This window comes from Lycorma delicatula, chromosome 7 (assembly GCF_047948215.1).
Source record: "Lycorma delicatula isolate Av1 chromosome 7, ASM4794821v1, whole genome shotgun sequence".
Taxonomy (NCBI): Eukaryota; Metazoa; Arthropoda; class Insecta; order Hemiptera; family Fulgoridae; genus Lycorma; species Lycorma delicatula.
In genome coordinates this window covers 74,626,783-74,644,048 of record NC_134461.1, presented here as the reverse complement: position 1 = coordinate 74,644,048, position 17,266 = coordinate 74,626,783, and the positions used below count along the sequence as shown (strand labels likewise).

General features: G+C 28.4%; 1 protein-coding gene across 4 annotated transcripts in view; it reads right to left on the bottom strand.

The window, feature by feature from the left end:
* The window catches only part of LOC142327906 (popeye domain-containing protein 3-like), a 333,359-nt gene that overhangs the window by 51,726 nt on the left and 264,367 nt on the right, over positions 1-17,266 (bottom strand). For 2 of the 4 annotated variants that reach the window (XM_075371267.1, XM_075371269.1), the window contains exons 4-5: positions 13,215-13,355; positions 7,776-7,808 (exon numbers count right to left, since the gene is read on the bottom strand). In XM_075371267.1, the coding sequence (XP_075227382.1) occupies positions 7,776-7,808; positions 13,215-13,355 (174 nt within the window). The remainder of the gene's footprint in view (positions 1-7,775; positions 7,809-13,214; positions 13,356-17,266) is intronic. The other 2 variants (XM_075371268.1, XM_075371270.1) reach the window with 1 other exon arrangement.

Sequence of the window (17,266 nt, the reverse complement as noted above, 5' to 3'; positions counted from 1 at the left end):
TTGAATGCTCATTATTTATACTATGGCATCTTGAATTCATTATTGACAACTTTACTTTTAAAAAAGTGATAAATTGACATCATTTAGATTTAAAGACTGATAAAAGTTATCGAGTCATTGTATAAGAAGAATCATAGCAGTCATTAGTATTATTACATTAATATTATTTTTCTAATTCTAGTATTAAAACTTCAAATAAATATTGCTGTACTCATCAATGCATGTAGTTAACGCATTCCTCAGAAAGATTATGTAGCTCAACATCATGAAATAACAAATAACATACATTCAAAATATGTAATGGATTATAAGATAAAAAATACTTAATAGGATTATTCTTGTAAATGAAAAAAATATAATAAATACTATATTGGTTAAATATATAAGTAAAAAATATATGTTAATAAAAAATAAAAATTGAACTTCTACAGAGGCATTAATAATATCAATGAATGGAATTTATTTTATTTTAATTTGAATTAATATATCATGATTTTTGGACAACAAACAATTGAAAAAAAAAAGCTGTAATATTTGCAAATAATATCAATATATTACATTATAATATAAAGTAACAGAGTACTTTTAAATGGCTATTTAAAACAATCTCATGTCACAAAATAAAAGATTATAAAAGATTCTTAAATTAAAATAAAATTAACATGGTAAGGTAAGTTAAAATTGTAAAAAAGACAACATTATTCCATAAATGCAGAATTGGTGAATTAGCCAACGATGAAATAAAAGGTATTATAATAAACCTATAACTAGTGACAATTAAAATCCTTAAGATATTGCAATATGGATACTACCAACAGATACCATTAATTAAATTAGATTAATTAGATACCAGAATTAAATACATGCAACTTATTAAATATGTGATTGGTAAACCATGAATCCCAAAGTACAGTTTTATAATTTATTGATCTGTCGATGATGATGATTTCATGATATACATAAATAAATATTTTATTCAGGTCAGTATATATAATATGCGTTATAGATTGTCAAGAATGGATAACTAGGAATACAAAAGTGTAACTTCTGAATACAAAAAGAAACTTCCCCAACATTTACCTGAATAGATCAAGGTAGACATGGTAAAACCTTGATCAGTGCAATATAACAAAAGTATACAATAATAAAACAAAATAAAAATGGTTAAACCCCTCTTACTAATAAATATTTTAGAATGATAAACATATGAAATAATAGTAAAGTAAATATGTGAAAGTACTAAATAAAATAAGAACATAGAATAATAATTTGGTAGGCATTAATTGAAAAAATTACTTGAGTACGTATTTGTACAAACATGTAAGAAATTCAGAGTTTTTTTAAATTAGTATTATTTATTCAGACATACTGACTGGTTCCATAAAAGGAAATCATTTTATATGTTAATTAAATGGATGTAACTATCTTTTAAGTGGTCAGTTTATTAAATTTGGAAGAGGGACTAAAACAGCATCTAAAATTCTTTATAAAAAAATGTCTCAATAGGCCCTGCATACCCAGGGTCGATCTCAGAGCCCCTCGGTCCCAATGGCTAGTATATAAAAGTTCACAACTCTAGTGCTATAAGCTAAGGATGAGAAGGAGTGGCGACGCGGTTATTAGTGACAAAATACTTCAGCAGAAGGATAAAGATGACAATAGAGGGGAATATCATGGGAGCGATGTTCATTTCAGGTTAGCTTATAGGGGATGGGTGGGGGTATCTTCAATAGGGAGGGGACAACTCGCTGAGGTGGGCTGTCTCTTATGAGTGATCAGAGATCTTGGGGAGAATTAGGATCAGAGAAGACTGATGAGACCACGTCATATACTGATTCCAGAAAAAAGTCTTGAGACTAGGTGAAGGTTTGGACCAGAGAGAAAGGGGGTGAAAGACTGCTCTCTGCAGAGCCATTGTTCATCTGCACAAGAGTCCCATCGACTCACCCAAGCTCAAAGGCATCCCTGAGGTTGTGCTATGCTTAACTGTTGATCCGACCTCGGGTAGGAAGAAACGTAAACTAGGAATTTTAGTTGGTAGGGTGCAGGCATACATAGACTCTAAATAACATCTAGCTGAACCTGTGTCTTGCACAGGTTCAGCTACATTTACTGACACTCCCCCACTTGTGGAGGAGTGTCAGTAAATTGTATTTTGTGGGGTAAATGATATTTCTCCACAACACTGATAAAAAAAAAATAGTTAATATAAAATAGTAATGAAATATGGATACAATTATATGAAAACATAACAATTGATTGTTTTAGTTCATTTTAGGCAGATTTTAACTTCAATTATTTAATAGGTGATAAAAAAACTTGGCTGATGCTCCACTCCAAAGTTTGCTCCGAGAATTTGGCCAGCAATGGAATAAAACTGTTAAAGCATCCTCCCTACAATCCTGACTTCGCTCCATGTGACTTTGCGCTGTTCCCCCTGGTAATGAACAGACTGAAAGGAAAGTGTTTTACAAACAATGATGACCTCCTTCTTTAAGGGCTTGGTATGATGAGTCTGCCCACATTTCTGATGAAACATAGCAGAGTTTCTTTGAGATTGGTTTCAAAGGATGGAGAAGTGTATAACGTGCGAGGTAGAAATTATTTAAAAAATTATAAAAAATAATATAACTCCCAGAAAAAACTACTTAAGATAAACTGATGAAAATTTGTACAGATATTCTTCTTATGATGTAAGTGCACACTAAGAAAGGATTTTTTGAAATTATGAGTTTAAAGGGTTAAAATGGAGTAAGAATGACATTTAATATTTTTTTAATTTCTTGGTAATAGATGAAAACATCAAATCAATTTTTGGTTAATCTTCAAGTGAATCTCTAAAAACTATTTCTAGATTTTTTCAAATTTCAAGTTTAAATGGATTTTGAATTTTTTTTGTAAAAACTGGCTTTTTTTAATTTCTTGGTAACAAATGCAGCTATCAACTTTTTTTTCGGTGTAATTAAGTAATTTTAATGTAAATATCCAAAAACCAATTTCTAGGTTTTTCAAAATTCGACCTGTAACTGCTTCTGATTACTTGTCTAAAAATATAAAATAAAAAAAGAGAAACAGTACAGTCACCTCCTGGTGGTATTTGTTGGGTAATGCTAAGAACCAGGTAAAAGACACTTTTACCTGTACAAAAGATGGGTAACCAGCAATAAGTAATATTTTTAAGATCGAGGCTGACTATTTTGAAACTCGCATACTTCACAGATCACTCAAAGTTTCAGGTCCTGTACTGAGCAATCTGTTGCTCTGAAGAAATTACAATACACTGACTTTTTTTTTTTATAAACTGAACATGCTTTAATTTTTATTTATCATTATTATTCTCACAAGCATGAGTTTAATGAAACGGAAGGGTGCAGAAGACAGAGATTCCTGGCTAGACCGAAAGGTCTAGCCATAAACCCCTGAAAGGTCAAGCAAACCATAAACCCCTGACTGCAACGGAAAACGCAAGTAACCAGATAGCATGGATGAAGCTGCGACGGCAGGTGCTAACACTCATATGTCAAATAAATAAATTTGCTATTAAAAAAATATTGCGAGTGAAGTCTCATTGATATTGTAGGCAAAGCCATGGTGGGGGAAAACTAATATATATAAATATATATAATGAGATACATATAATTATAATTTCATTCTCTTATAAAATGAGAAAGCAAACATTAGCGGAAATTAAAGTATATGACAATTTCTTATGTAATTAACAGTATAGAACTCTAGCATAGGGTGGGCTTCAAGGATTTCTCTGAATTCTTTGCTTCACAATACTTATCAGATTTGACTTAAATAAAAACTGATATTTAAATATCATTTATATTAATTGATGGTATCTATTTTAAAAACTAAATATTTGAGTCTATATCACAGTTATATAATCTGTAAAAAAAAAAACATACATGTCATCTGTATTCCAATTAATTTTACCACAAGAATATCAATAATCCAGCAGTCTTAGTTCATTAAAAACCTGTTTATACATTTCATTAAAATATTTTTTATATAGTTTAGAAACATTTCATTTAACATCCCAGAAATTAATAGAAATACTGATCCTTAGCTGTACGTAGAGTTACTTAATATATATTGTTACTCTATAATAATGAAGTAACCATATGGTTGTTTCAAACTGCGCAGGAAACAATTAAAAATATTATGAAATCTATTAATTGGTAATGATGGTTGGGTACCTTAAAGGAATATTTTTCTCTTTTCTTTATCTTGTATGACTTCTTTTCCTTTTCCTCTGTTTTCATCTTTATTTTCTATCTTGATATATCTGTCAATTTTTAATGTTTTAATGTAAAATGGTTTGAAGTCAGATATATATATATATATATATATATATATTTATATACATATATAAATATGTATAGTAAAGTGCTAGTATAATGTTTATTTATTTTTATTCTCAACAATTCTTTAGTACTTTTCTTTAGACAATTATTTATTTTTTGTAACATATTATAAACTCTTTATCAAGTTTATGATTAGATTCTTACATTCTTACATTAATGCACTTTTTAATTTATGTTTACTTTTCATTTTTAAAATTTTAACTTAAAAATTTGTCTTCTGTGTAATGTCTTTATGAAAGGTAGATATTCAAAAATATTATTTATGTGCCTGGTTTATCCTATGTACAAAATTAAATGTGAGTCTTACCTACCTAATTTTTTAAAAGTGGATTTATAGTGTAAGGTGGATAGAAGAATATGGGGTGTAATAAAAAAAAATATTTTTTTTTTAATTCATCTTTTTCCTATATGGAGGGCAGCAGCGGTCTAAAATGTATATCAATACTTTCAGCCATATTAGATGCATAGTTCAAATTTGGCTGCCAAACAATTAGGATGTTATTTATTTTGCTTGAAAATGAAGGATTTGTGTCAAATTTTTGTTAAAAAATATAATGAAGTGATGAAAATCTTAGAGAAGACTTGGATATTACGTAAACACCAGGAGTTTATCATGTCACATTTTTATTCATTTCAATAAAAAATACTGACAGAATAAAGGACACTGTGATCAATAATCAGGGAAACACTATTAAAAAATTTGATGAAGAGATGAGAATTTCTTACGGCTTTTGCGAAGCTATTTTGAATGACATTTTGAGAATGAAATGAGTAACAACAAAATTTGTACCAATTGTTGAATTTTCAACAAAAGCAATTTCACAGAACAACTGTTAGCTGACATTGGTGATAACTCAAATAATCGTAATTTGAGTTAGTAATTTGGGTCTCTTACTGTTTTTTCAATTACAATGGCATCATCGATTATGAGTCCTTACTACAAGGTTGAACATTCAACAGACAGTAATACTAAGCAGTTTTATTCCATTTATGAGGCACAATCTGAAAAAAAATGATCACAAATATGGGCTAATAATTCCTAGATTTTGCACACAATAATGCTACATCTCAAAACCCACTACTAGTTAGTCATTATTTAGCCAAAAATAACACAATACTAATGTTAAAGTCTTCATATTCTTCAGTCATGGAATCCTGTGGCTTTTTCTTGTTCCCACTGATTAATAAAAAAGATTCCTAAGTGAACTTAAGGTTTTACCAAAAATGCTTTCCATAAATGTTATGAGGATTGAAAGAAATGATGGCATAATGTGTCTCATCTTTGGATGGCTGCTTTGAAGGGGACAATGTCAATGTAGAAAAACAAGAAATCCTTTTTTGTAAAAATTAAAATTTTCATTACTTTTTTTTGATACTTATGTATATGTAAAATAATTTTTTTTGTAATTTAATAATACAGTACATAATTTGTATAAAGGAAAATGTTTAATAAAAATCTCTTTCTTGACGTGCTAAGAAATTTAACCTCAAAAGTGTCATTTAGTTGACAGATTCAGTTTCAGTGATTAGTCCCAACATGGTGCCGAAAAGAAGTTTAAGAAAAATTATGTTCTCATAAAAAGAATAATATTTAATTCACAAATAAACTAAAAATTAATATCATCTACCAAGTTAATACAACAGTCTAGAGGTAAACTTGTCATGCAAATCACTTTTTTAACAGCTGACTTTTAAAATTGGCGATTCTCAGGTTCAAATCCTAGTAAAAGTTAGTTGCTTTTATACGGATTTGAATACTAGACAGTGGATACTGGTATACTTTGGTGGTTGGGGTTTAATTAACAACGGGAATGGTTGGCCTAAATCTGTACAAGACTACACCTCATTTTCATGTCATACATATCATCCTCATTTCATTGAGCCATGGAGGGAGGGGTTGGTTATTGTTCTAGTTTAACAGATGGCAACGTACACATTAGGAAAATAAAAACTACAAGATATATTTTCATAGAATCCCAAATAAATCTTTTCTAGAGGTTATTATTTCATTATTTAATTTTATTGGCTAATTTTACTCTTGGTCCTGTACTTTTCAAATGGTAATTTAATAAATTTTAACTCTAAACTGTTCTTACAATAAATCTTTATAGTTGCTACATCAGAAATTATGCTAATCAACAAAATACTAAGTTAATAGTCTGTTATGGATGTAAAAGAATAGATACAGCTCAAACTAGAGAATAAATATTTCAAATAAAGTATCTTACTAAGTTTCTATCTATTAATAGGCTTAGATTCTGGTTGATTTCATACTAGATCAGTATGAAATCAACCAGAATCATGTCTGACACAACTACTTTAGCTAAAAACAATAAGAAATCTTAGAATGATCAGACGTTAAAAAAGCAGCAACAAGAAATTTACAACTATTCCAAATAAATTTTCATTTCAATTTGTGTTTGATAGAATCTTTTTCTGAGAGTGAAGATATTTATTAGACGGCCAATCCTACAATGCACAATGAATGTGACACTTGAAGAACTGAATATTACTTGCATTTTAATGAATACACAACTTATATTGCTCAGTGAAAAAGGTAATCCAAAGACACTTCACCTGTCACTTTCCTTACCTGGCATGGAACAGTTGCTCTGAAAGGCTGTTCTATTTTTAAAGGTTACTAATGATCCTTATCAAGTAGCCTACAGATATAGTTATGGCACTTAATGTATATACACATTCTCATTTGTAGAAAGAATCATTTTCAGAACCCTATTATAAAATGTTTTATCTTTTTAAAATATTTTTAATAGCTTGTTGGTTTGTATTTCTGTTTAAAAAAAATAAAAATAGATTGTCAAATTATAATGCTAAATTACATGTTCTTCTATTTAACAACAAAAATTCATATGTATAACTCATACATTTCTCATTTTACCAGAATTAATTTTAACATTCTAACATCATGTTATCTAATACTGACATTATACAGTGTCAACATATTCTAAGATCTAAGGTAGTGTACCATTAAGAAAAAAATGTTTTTAATATATGAATGAACACAAAGATAATATGTGTTTCAGAAAAGTATTTTCTACTGAGTAACTATAAAATAATGAACATATAACGAGTCAATACACTGAGTCAGTACCTTGTGCAAATTGTGTACATTGCAAATTACAATGCATATACTTGTACTTGAGATGTAAATATATAAATGCAAAATATTATAAAACACATTTCATATTTCTGTAAATACTACAAATGCATTTCTAATAATAGTCATGCACTAAAAAAATCATAAAATTAATTAAACATGCACGAACAATAAATGACATAAAAAATGAATAAAATTAGTTTGCTATCAATAAGAGATTCAAAAAAATACAAAGTGAAAAAATGGATGAACACATAAACAAACAAACAAACAAACAAAGAGCAGACCTCAGGGCTGGAAGAATTCTCATCTACTGGCATCTGCAATAAAAACAAAGCATAGGATGACAAAATAACAAGACAAGCTACGACAGACCGCATATAACAGAAAATTTTTGAGCAGCAATTTTAAAATATCAGTCAGCATAATATACTAAACTAATTAACTAATAACACTAAAACTAGAATTACACATAAACATATACACAATAAAATATAAGTTCAACTAACATACGAGTATAAAGACATTCTGCTAATAACTCTATATCTAATGTAGTACATAAGAGACATGCACGTTTCAGTTAAAAATTTATTTATTTTTAAACAAGAATAGTATATAAACATGAATAATATAAATGAATATTATTGAAGACATATCAAAAATATTTTATTAATATATAAAACAAATATTTTTTTTTTTTGACTAAATAAAAAACCAATCTTAATATCTATACTGCTTAAAAATTTACAGTTATTAATTGAAAGTAATTTTATTGTAATAGAAAATTAATCAAGAATTATCGAATGAGAATTGAGAGAAAGGAGATGATAATATAGCGTTAATACACTATGACTTACGTGGTAGACTGGGTCTCTACCTATCCACCAGAAGGTTCTTGATTTGAATCCCACTTATTTGGTATTGGCACCTGCTAAAATTTATTCTCATTCTCATAAATAGCTATAATTAAAAATCAGCCTATAATGGCTTGAGAGAATTTGTCTCTAGTCATGGTTTTAACGATTCAGTTTATAGTTCACTTTTTTCTGAGAATTTTGTGCAAGCCACAAAATTCTCGGGAGGTTTTTTCCATAAAGATTTGGTAAATTTGACATTATCAGGAAGGATAAGGATTTTCTTATGGTTGATCTTAATTTAACAACAAAGTTATGTGGTAACTTACAAATTGGAAAAATTACCCTATCAGATAAGCATTACCTCTTTTAGATCATACCCCCAAAAGATTTGTCTTGGACAAATGCCATGAGATTTAGGTCAGCCAGCCTGAGCACCATGGGGTGTCATCTATGACATCAAGCTGGGTACTTATGGTGTAAACCAGGGTAGCTATTTTTCATTAGGGTTTAGTGACCTTGTATGTCTTTGGCACTATCCAAGGATTATTTCCTATCTGGAAATTGGCTTAAAAAGCCAAACTAGCGTCTTAGGAGCCTATTAGGCCTACTTTTCCTATTCATTAACAACTTGTTTACCTTGCCGTAAGAAAGCATAATCCTGTACTCAAGCAGCTTTCTAATACTTGTAGAAGGAGTAAATTGTTGAAACATGTATCTGGGCTGATGAATTCAAAACTATTGATCAATAATGTGTTGCTCTCATTCTGGATAATTATACCCTGAAAACTCCAGAACTATGAATAGGATAGATGTCAATTTCCTGAAAGGTACCTTATAACATTGTTTAGTTATTTGTTTTAAATCACTCTCTCTTTCTCTCATAAATATATATTACTCTCCTTTCTTACTACAAATCTTCTTCCTTTATCCTTGATCATTTGATAGGTACATCATTAACATAGGTTAATCATGGTATACCCTTGATCGACTCATCTTGTTTAAGCACTTTCATGTTTCTAAGTATCCTAAACATATCCTAAATATGTTTTTCATAAATTCACTTTTTCTTTTCAAAAAATTCAAAAAGTTTTTAAAGTACACACTTTTCTGGCATTTTTAATCCAGAAAAAATTTATGGGCAAAATTTAAATTTAACTGTTTAAATTGGAAGTATAAGTATAAAAACAATATTACACCACACCTTATATTCATGTAAAGACTTTAATGTGTTTGTAAATTGTATACTACTGAATTAATAGACAATAACTAATAATGATTTGTACTTATAAAAAGACAAATAAATTAATTATTAAATGTCCACTATATCTGTGCTTACTGAATAGATACATTTTTTTTCTATGTCACCTGATCTTCTCAAGTTTCCCCAACCATTTTTTAATCTCTCCACTCTTTCAAATAGATTTTCAATTATCTAATGTAAACTATTATTGTAAACTTTATAACTGTAAACTTTACTTTCTGATTGATGTAACACTTTATAACAGATATAAATTTAACTATTTATTTACTAATGGTGAAAATCAGGAAACGGTAAATTTCTTTCCAATAATATATAATAGAATGCTATTTCATATTATTTGACAAAAATTTTTTGTTTAATAAATTATACTGAGAATCAAATCTAATATTAGTGTAAAACAAATATGACTTAATTTTTATTCAACTAATTATAGAACCTTAATTAAAAAAAATAAAATAAAACATGAAATTTTTTAATCATACAAAGAAGCAAAAGAAAACATTTTGTAATTACAAATTAATATTTTGTTTCAAACCTAATTTTAAGCAGAATAGATATCAATAATTTTTACATAAAAACATTTTTTGACACAAACCAATAAAAATTAATTTATAAACAAAATGGATAATAATATGTTATAAACATTCATCTTGTATTCATTTAATAAAACTGAACCAAAATTTTATTTTAAAAATCATTGCAAACCATTTCTTTTTGAAATGACCAAATATGAAAACAACTTATTTTAAAATCATACTGTAGTGAACACAAATACCAATGTAATAGAGGAAGCACAGATCTACTAATTCTTTATGGTACAGGATTCTATTTTTTTTTTTTTTTAAATAATGTAGACAGTTTTACGAGCATCCGGTTCAGTAACAATAAAATATGGCATATCTAATTGATAATAGGTAACACTGACAGTTAAATTTTTACAACGAAATTATGTGCAACCTTTTTGATTTTCATTTCATTTTAATAAAAATAACAAAAAAATAATTTTATACAAAACAAAATATAATTATTGATCGATACATATTCACATAATACAAAACAACCATTGAGAAATTAACACGTGTCAAATGAAAAGCAAAAAGCATTAGCAATAAATTGATCATTTAACTGAACATTAAATAAGTTTATATTACAATAATAACTTCTTCATATTCTAAATTTAATATTAAATGACTCATCATGTACAATACAGAAGACAGATATATTTTTTTATTAACTGAAGGATTATATTTAAAACATCATTCTGTAGCAGAATTATATGCAACCTATTAAACAGGATAAAAATTCATGATTTAAAAATCTCAGCAGAAAGTATTAAGCTGAGAGTTCTGTACGTACATCTTGGTATAATGTTTGTATATTAACAAAATAGTTAGTATAAATTAATTACCACTTCATAAATTATGTTCGTTGCTTCAAATTAACAAATCAAAGATCTCATTTGCACAGTAATACTATATTTAACCATAAGAATATTTGTCAACAATTCAAGTGTAGTTGCAAACTAGCGAAAGTTTTAAATGTTGATCAGGAATTATTAATATTATATGTGTTTAAAGAGAGTGCGTGATTCATATACCATATTGCTGAAAATATTTGTTCTACATTGTTTTTTTTGTAAATTTTTCATTGCTCTGATGAAGTAAGTTTACATCCATTTATTTAATTAGCATACAGAATTTCTGTATTATGTTTTATAAATTTGAGTATGTCTAGCTTTTACGAAGTGACTAGGAATTGTAGAATCAGTATCTGTATTTTACATACAAAATCATGTATCAATGTTCATGAATATTGTATATATAATCTATGTATATGTTTATTTTTCTAAAAATCAGTTTAGTGTGACTGTTTATTAATTTGAAGTGCTGTCTTAATTTACAAAGTGATTTCCTAATAAAATCATTATTGATAAAACATGTAAAAAAAACTCATTTAATTTTAATCTATCTATCTATCTACCAACTCGATATCTCAAGTGGAGATTTTACTATGTTTAACATAAACACAATTATACAATGAATGGAAGGTACATAAATACTTGGTAATTATTGGAATCAAGTAGTTATTCTGATTTTATTATGATTATAAAGATATCAAAAAGCAAAGCAGATGTTAAAAATAAGCAAAGAATGCAGACAATAACAACAGGAAATTTATATATTTAAAAGAACATGTCCTGACTGACTGATAATCAACGTCCAGCAAAAACTACAGGTTAAATTGATGAAAATTTGTATACATGTTCTTATGATGTAACTGCACACTAAGAAAGATTTTTTTTAAATTCCAAGTTTAAAGTGTTAATATGGTGTAACATTAAATTTTACAATTTTTTTTTAATTTCTCTGTAACAAGTGAAGATATGAATAAGCTTTATTCTTGGTGTATCTTCATGTTAATATAAAAAAACAATTTTCTAGATTGTTTTTTTTTTTTGCTAATGATATTGCCAGATACACTTGAAGTTTGAGTGTGGAATATGGAGATGGAAATTCAAACTTTAAGAAATTCAACCTTGAAAGGGGTGAAGAAGGTAAAAAAATGTTGAACAATGATTGCAAATTTTCCCCATTACCAACTATACTAAAAGAGATATTCACTTGATTTGGGCTTGCAAATACTCTTCATGTAAATAGCTAAAAACCACGTTGGGTTTTTGAATTTTATTATTTTGGGAAAAAACAAACTGTTTTTTTTTCATTTTTGCCATTTTATGCTACCGCTAATGAATCAATCTTTATGAGATATGGTAACTGTATGTTGGTAATTTATATTTTTAATTCTGATTATGTAATTCATGAGTGAAGCTGTGACGGGAAATCTAAAAAAAAAAAACAATTACTGGGTCCTGTATTGACCAAACTATTGCAGGAAACATAAATAGCCATATAGCAGGTGAAGCCACGACAGAGATATTAGCAAACATAAAAATCTTAAACATGAGAGCAAAAGAAATAAATTACAAGAAGATTATTAATACAAAAGAAAAAATGTAAAGGTAAGAAATATAAATCTAAAATAAATAAAGAGATATGTTGAGAAGATTTCTACTGACAGGAGTATGTCTAAGACACTAAACGTTTAATAGTTGAAAAAAAATAACAGCTTAAAATAGCAAGCACTGTATCAGTTGATTTGTACCAGAGATTGCTAATCAAGACAGCTCAGTAAAAAAGGTAAAGAATTTTTACGGCACAAGAAAAATGAAGATGTTAAGTGCAACTGGAGTTAGAAATAACAAAATATTTTTAATTAAGTAAGTTTACTTATGCTTACTTAAATGAACAAACACTTTTACTTAACTAAACAGAACACTCTACTTCACCAATGTCATAACAGAAAGGAGCAAAAACAGAATTGAACAAGAAAAAAGTAACTGGCTTTTAATTTTTGATGGGAAAAATATACCACAACACATTAAAATATTAATAGTTTTGTGACGGTAGTAATTAACTATTTATAGATACAGATACAGTTTAATCAGCTGTACCAGAATTCCAGAAAAAAGTAAAATTTATTTAAAAAAGAAACTGACATGCAGAAAGTAATGTAATAGAAGAAAGACAATATGTACATAAAATCAGTACCTGCATGAGTTTCTTGACAACATCTCTTCCAAGAATATGATCGAAGACTGCTTGAAGGAACTGATCAGTTATTATTGACAATTTTAACTTATCTCTATGCCATAATAGAACACGTGATTCTTCCATTGCAGTTACTGAAACCTAAAATAAAAAGAAGAGATAAATAACCAATAAATATGCTATAAAAATAAAACATTGTACATATTTGGGTAATTTATTCCTCAAATAATTATTTTAATTAATTATAATGCATCTTACACTACTGTATATAAATCTTGCAAGTTTAAATGATTTTAAGTGGAATTTATTACAGATAAATAAAATTATGCTGAATGGATTTTTTAATTTATAAACGCGTATTTCTATGTCTAGCTTTATTGTCTATTACTACAAACCAAAATAAATTTTGGATAAGAATATCATATTTTACAATACATATTCTGTTCTTATTCTTGCTTGTAGTTGCGACTTGTAGGATGATATATCTAAATGGTTAAATTATTGACTAAATTTGAATTCAAAGAAATTTAACAGTAATAATAATAAATACAAAAGTACATAAGTACAATAATTTTACAATAGGGTTTAAAGTTAGTGTTGCACATTTCATGGATACAAATGTCAATAGTGCTGCTAAATGAGAACACAGAGTTAAACAAAAGAGAAAAAAGGATACTATCCTTAGTGTCAGTAATAAAAAATATAGGCTTTATGGGGACTGAAAGATGCAAAATATTCCAAATTATATTAAAAAAAAATTGATGTGGGCATCACATAACTTCCTTGTACACCTATTAAATTACATATACACATTTTTGGTACACTTCAATTAAATTCATTTCATTTGAACGTAAGAAACAATCCTCCAATTCTTTAATAAAAGTGGACAGTTACACAACTGCTAAAATATTAGTTTTTATTAACATCAAATATTTATACAATTATTAATTCAACAACGATACCTGAAATATTAGGTTACAGTAAAAGTCCCTTGATTCTCTTTAAATTGTTTACCAAATAATCCAATAAAAACTGATTATTCTACACCGTAAGGTCAAAATTAATATTTGTAACCAGTATACAGGAGTTCACTAAACGAAACAGTTTAATTATTATTAACTTTTATTTATAATACACACCAGAAATCTTGTGCATATTACAAGCGAAAAAAATTTCAACAATCACTTCAAATTGAATACAATTCAAAAATGTATTTTATTTTTTTCAAGCAATTAAATAAAATGATGTTTTTAAAATAAATATACAATTTTTATAAGAATTTGTTAAAAAAATGCAAAAATAATACCTTTCTAAATTACAATTTTCAATTACTATTAAATAATCAGATGTTTCACCAAATATTTACATATGTTATGCCTATTAAATTACATTTACACATTTTCAAAACTACATAAAATTTTATTTCACTAATAATTATTTATTTATTTTTTATTATCATTGAATTATTATCTACTGTAAATTTTTATTACAATCACGGGTTAATAATTATTAAGTCAATATATTTAAATTACAAAAAGCAAAGTTAAAAAAACAAAAGGAGATGAAGTCTGATTCGAACCGATGTGCCTTCCGTTTAAGATCCAAATATTTCATAAATTAAAATTTTTATTTCGATTGCAATCTAAAAGAAAGGTGCACAAATAGATGTAACAACAATGCTAAATCCAAAATTTCAACATCCTACGGCTAATCGTTTTTGAGTTATGCGAGATACATACGTACGTACGTACATACAGAATGTAACGCCGAAACTTGTCAAAATGAATATTTCCGTTGAAATATAAAACCATGTTTCGCGATCACAATATTTCCTTTACTTCGTACAAGGAAGTAAAAAAATAGAAAAAAGTTGATGATATCGGAGGAACGAAATTTTTCGCGATCACAATACTTCCTTTACTTCGTACAAGCAAGTAATAAGGAAATATATTTATAAATCACAGAAAGAGATTATTCTTACTTATTACGCAAAGCGTTATTAACAGTTAGATTTAAAAGTATTGTCATAGACATAAAGTAAGTAGAAAGAGATAATTATAAGATTTATGAAATTAAATTTTGTTAAAGAGATCCTAAGAAAGACATCTAATGATTATTACAAATAGGCAAACTGGGCAAATGATGTTCCATTTTTTAAAGCCCATAAAACGTAAAACAAAAACGATCTTAAAAAATAAAAAACCATGCATCTTAAACATACTCAATATGTGTTGGCTTATAAATGAAAATGAATTTCAAATGGAACTCAAGCAGACAGTGAATCTTCCTGTAACTGCAACTTTTGTTTAGATTGTCATTAAAATGTTTATGCTGTAAAAACACAACACTAATGTAAGGAATGATATTAATTTCAAGTTTCCATACATTTATAGGATACCATTGCTCTGGTAAGAATAGGATAAAAATCATTTAAAAAAATAATAATTCTGAATATAAATCAGTGATATTAATTAAAAACTTTTTATTTGTTTTAATTTTGTAAAATATTTAAATAAATTTTCTTTTTGAAAATATAACTTTTATTTCATAAACTTTATCGAAAATCTGTATGAAACTAATAAGTGAAATTGCATAATTTATACAATTTTTTAAAATTATTTTCCTCCTCTATGAATCATGAGACCTTGCCGTTGGTGAGGGGGCTTGAGTGCTCAGGGATACAGAGTAGCTGGACCGAAGGTGCAACCATATCGGAGAGGTATCTGTTGAGAGCCAGACTAAGGAATGATTCCTGAAAGAGGGCAGCAGCTCTTTCAGTAGTTGTTAGGGGCGTGAGTCAGGACGACTTAAACGGCCGTATCAACATCACTTAGTCCTCTGAGTACTGTGCAGCTGAAAGCAATGGAAAACTACAGCTGCTTTTTTTCCAAGAAAATGTGGCTCTCTGCATTTTCACATAGCAATAATGGAGGCGCCTTCCTTGGTAAAATATTCCGGAGGTAAAATAGTCCCCCGTTCAGATCTCCGGGTGGGGACTACTAAGGAAGGGGTCACCAGAAAATTAAAAAATAACATTCTACGAGTCGGAGCGTGGAATGTTAGAAGCTTGAAAAAGGTTGGTAGGCTAGAAAATGTAAAAAGGGAAATGGGTAGGACAAATGTGGATATAGTAGGAATTAGTGAGGTTCGGTGGGAAGAGGAAGGCGACTTTTGGTCAGGTGATTTTAGAGTAATTAACTCAGCTTCAAATAATGGGCAGGCAGGAGTAGGTTTCGTGATGAACAAGAAGATAGGGAGGAGAGTGGAGTATTTCAAAACGCATAGCGATAGAATCATTGTAATAAGGATAAAATCAAAACCTAAACCGACAACGATTGTTAACGTCTATATGCCTACAAGCGCCCATGATGATGATGAGGTAGAGTGTGTATACGAAGAGATTGATGAAGCAATTAAACACGTAAAAGGAGATGAAAATTTAATAATAGTTGGAGATTGGAATGCAAGCATTGGAAAAGGCAAGGAAGGAAATATACTGGGTGAATACGGGCTGGGCAAAAGGAATGAAAGAGGGGACCGACTTATAGAATTTTGCACGAAGTATAATTTAGTAATTGCCAACACCCAATTTAAAAATCATAATAGAAGAATATACACTTGGAAAAAGCCAGGCGATACTGGAAGGTATCAGATAGATTATATCATGGTTAAGCAAAGATTTAGAAATCAACTCGTTGACTGCAAAACTTACCCTGGAGCAGACATTGATAGCGACCATAATTTGGTGATAATGAAATGTAGATTGGGGTTTAAAAACCTGAAGAAAAGGTGTCAGATGAATCGGTGGAATTTAGAGAAGCTTGAGGAAGAGGAGGTAAAGAAGATTTTTGAGGAGGACATCGCAAGAGGTCTGAGTAAAAAAGATAAGGTAGAAAATGTAGAAGAAGAATGGGAGAATGTTAAAAAGGAAATTCTTAAATCAGCAGAAGCAAACTTAGGCGGAATAAAGAGAACCGGTAGAAAACCTTGGGTTTCAGACGATATATTGCAGCTGATGGATGAACGTAGAAAATATAAGAATGCTAGTGATG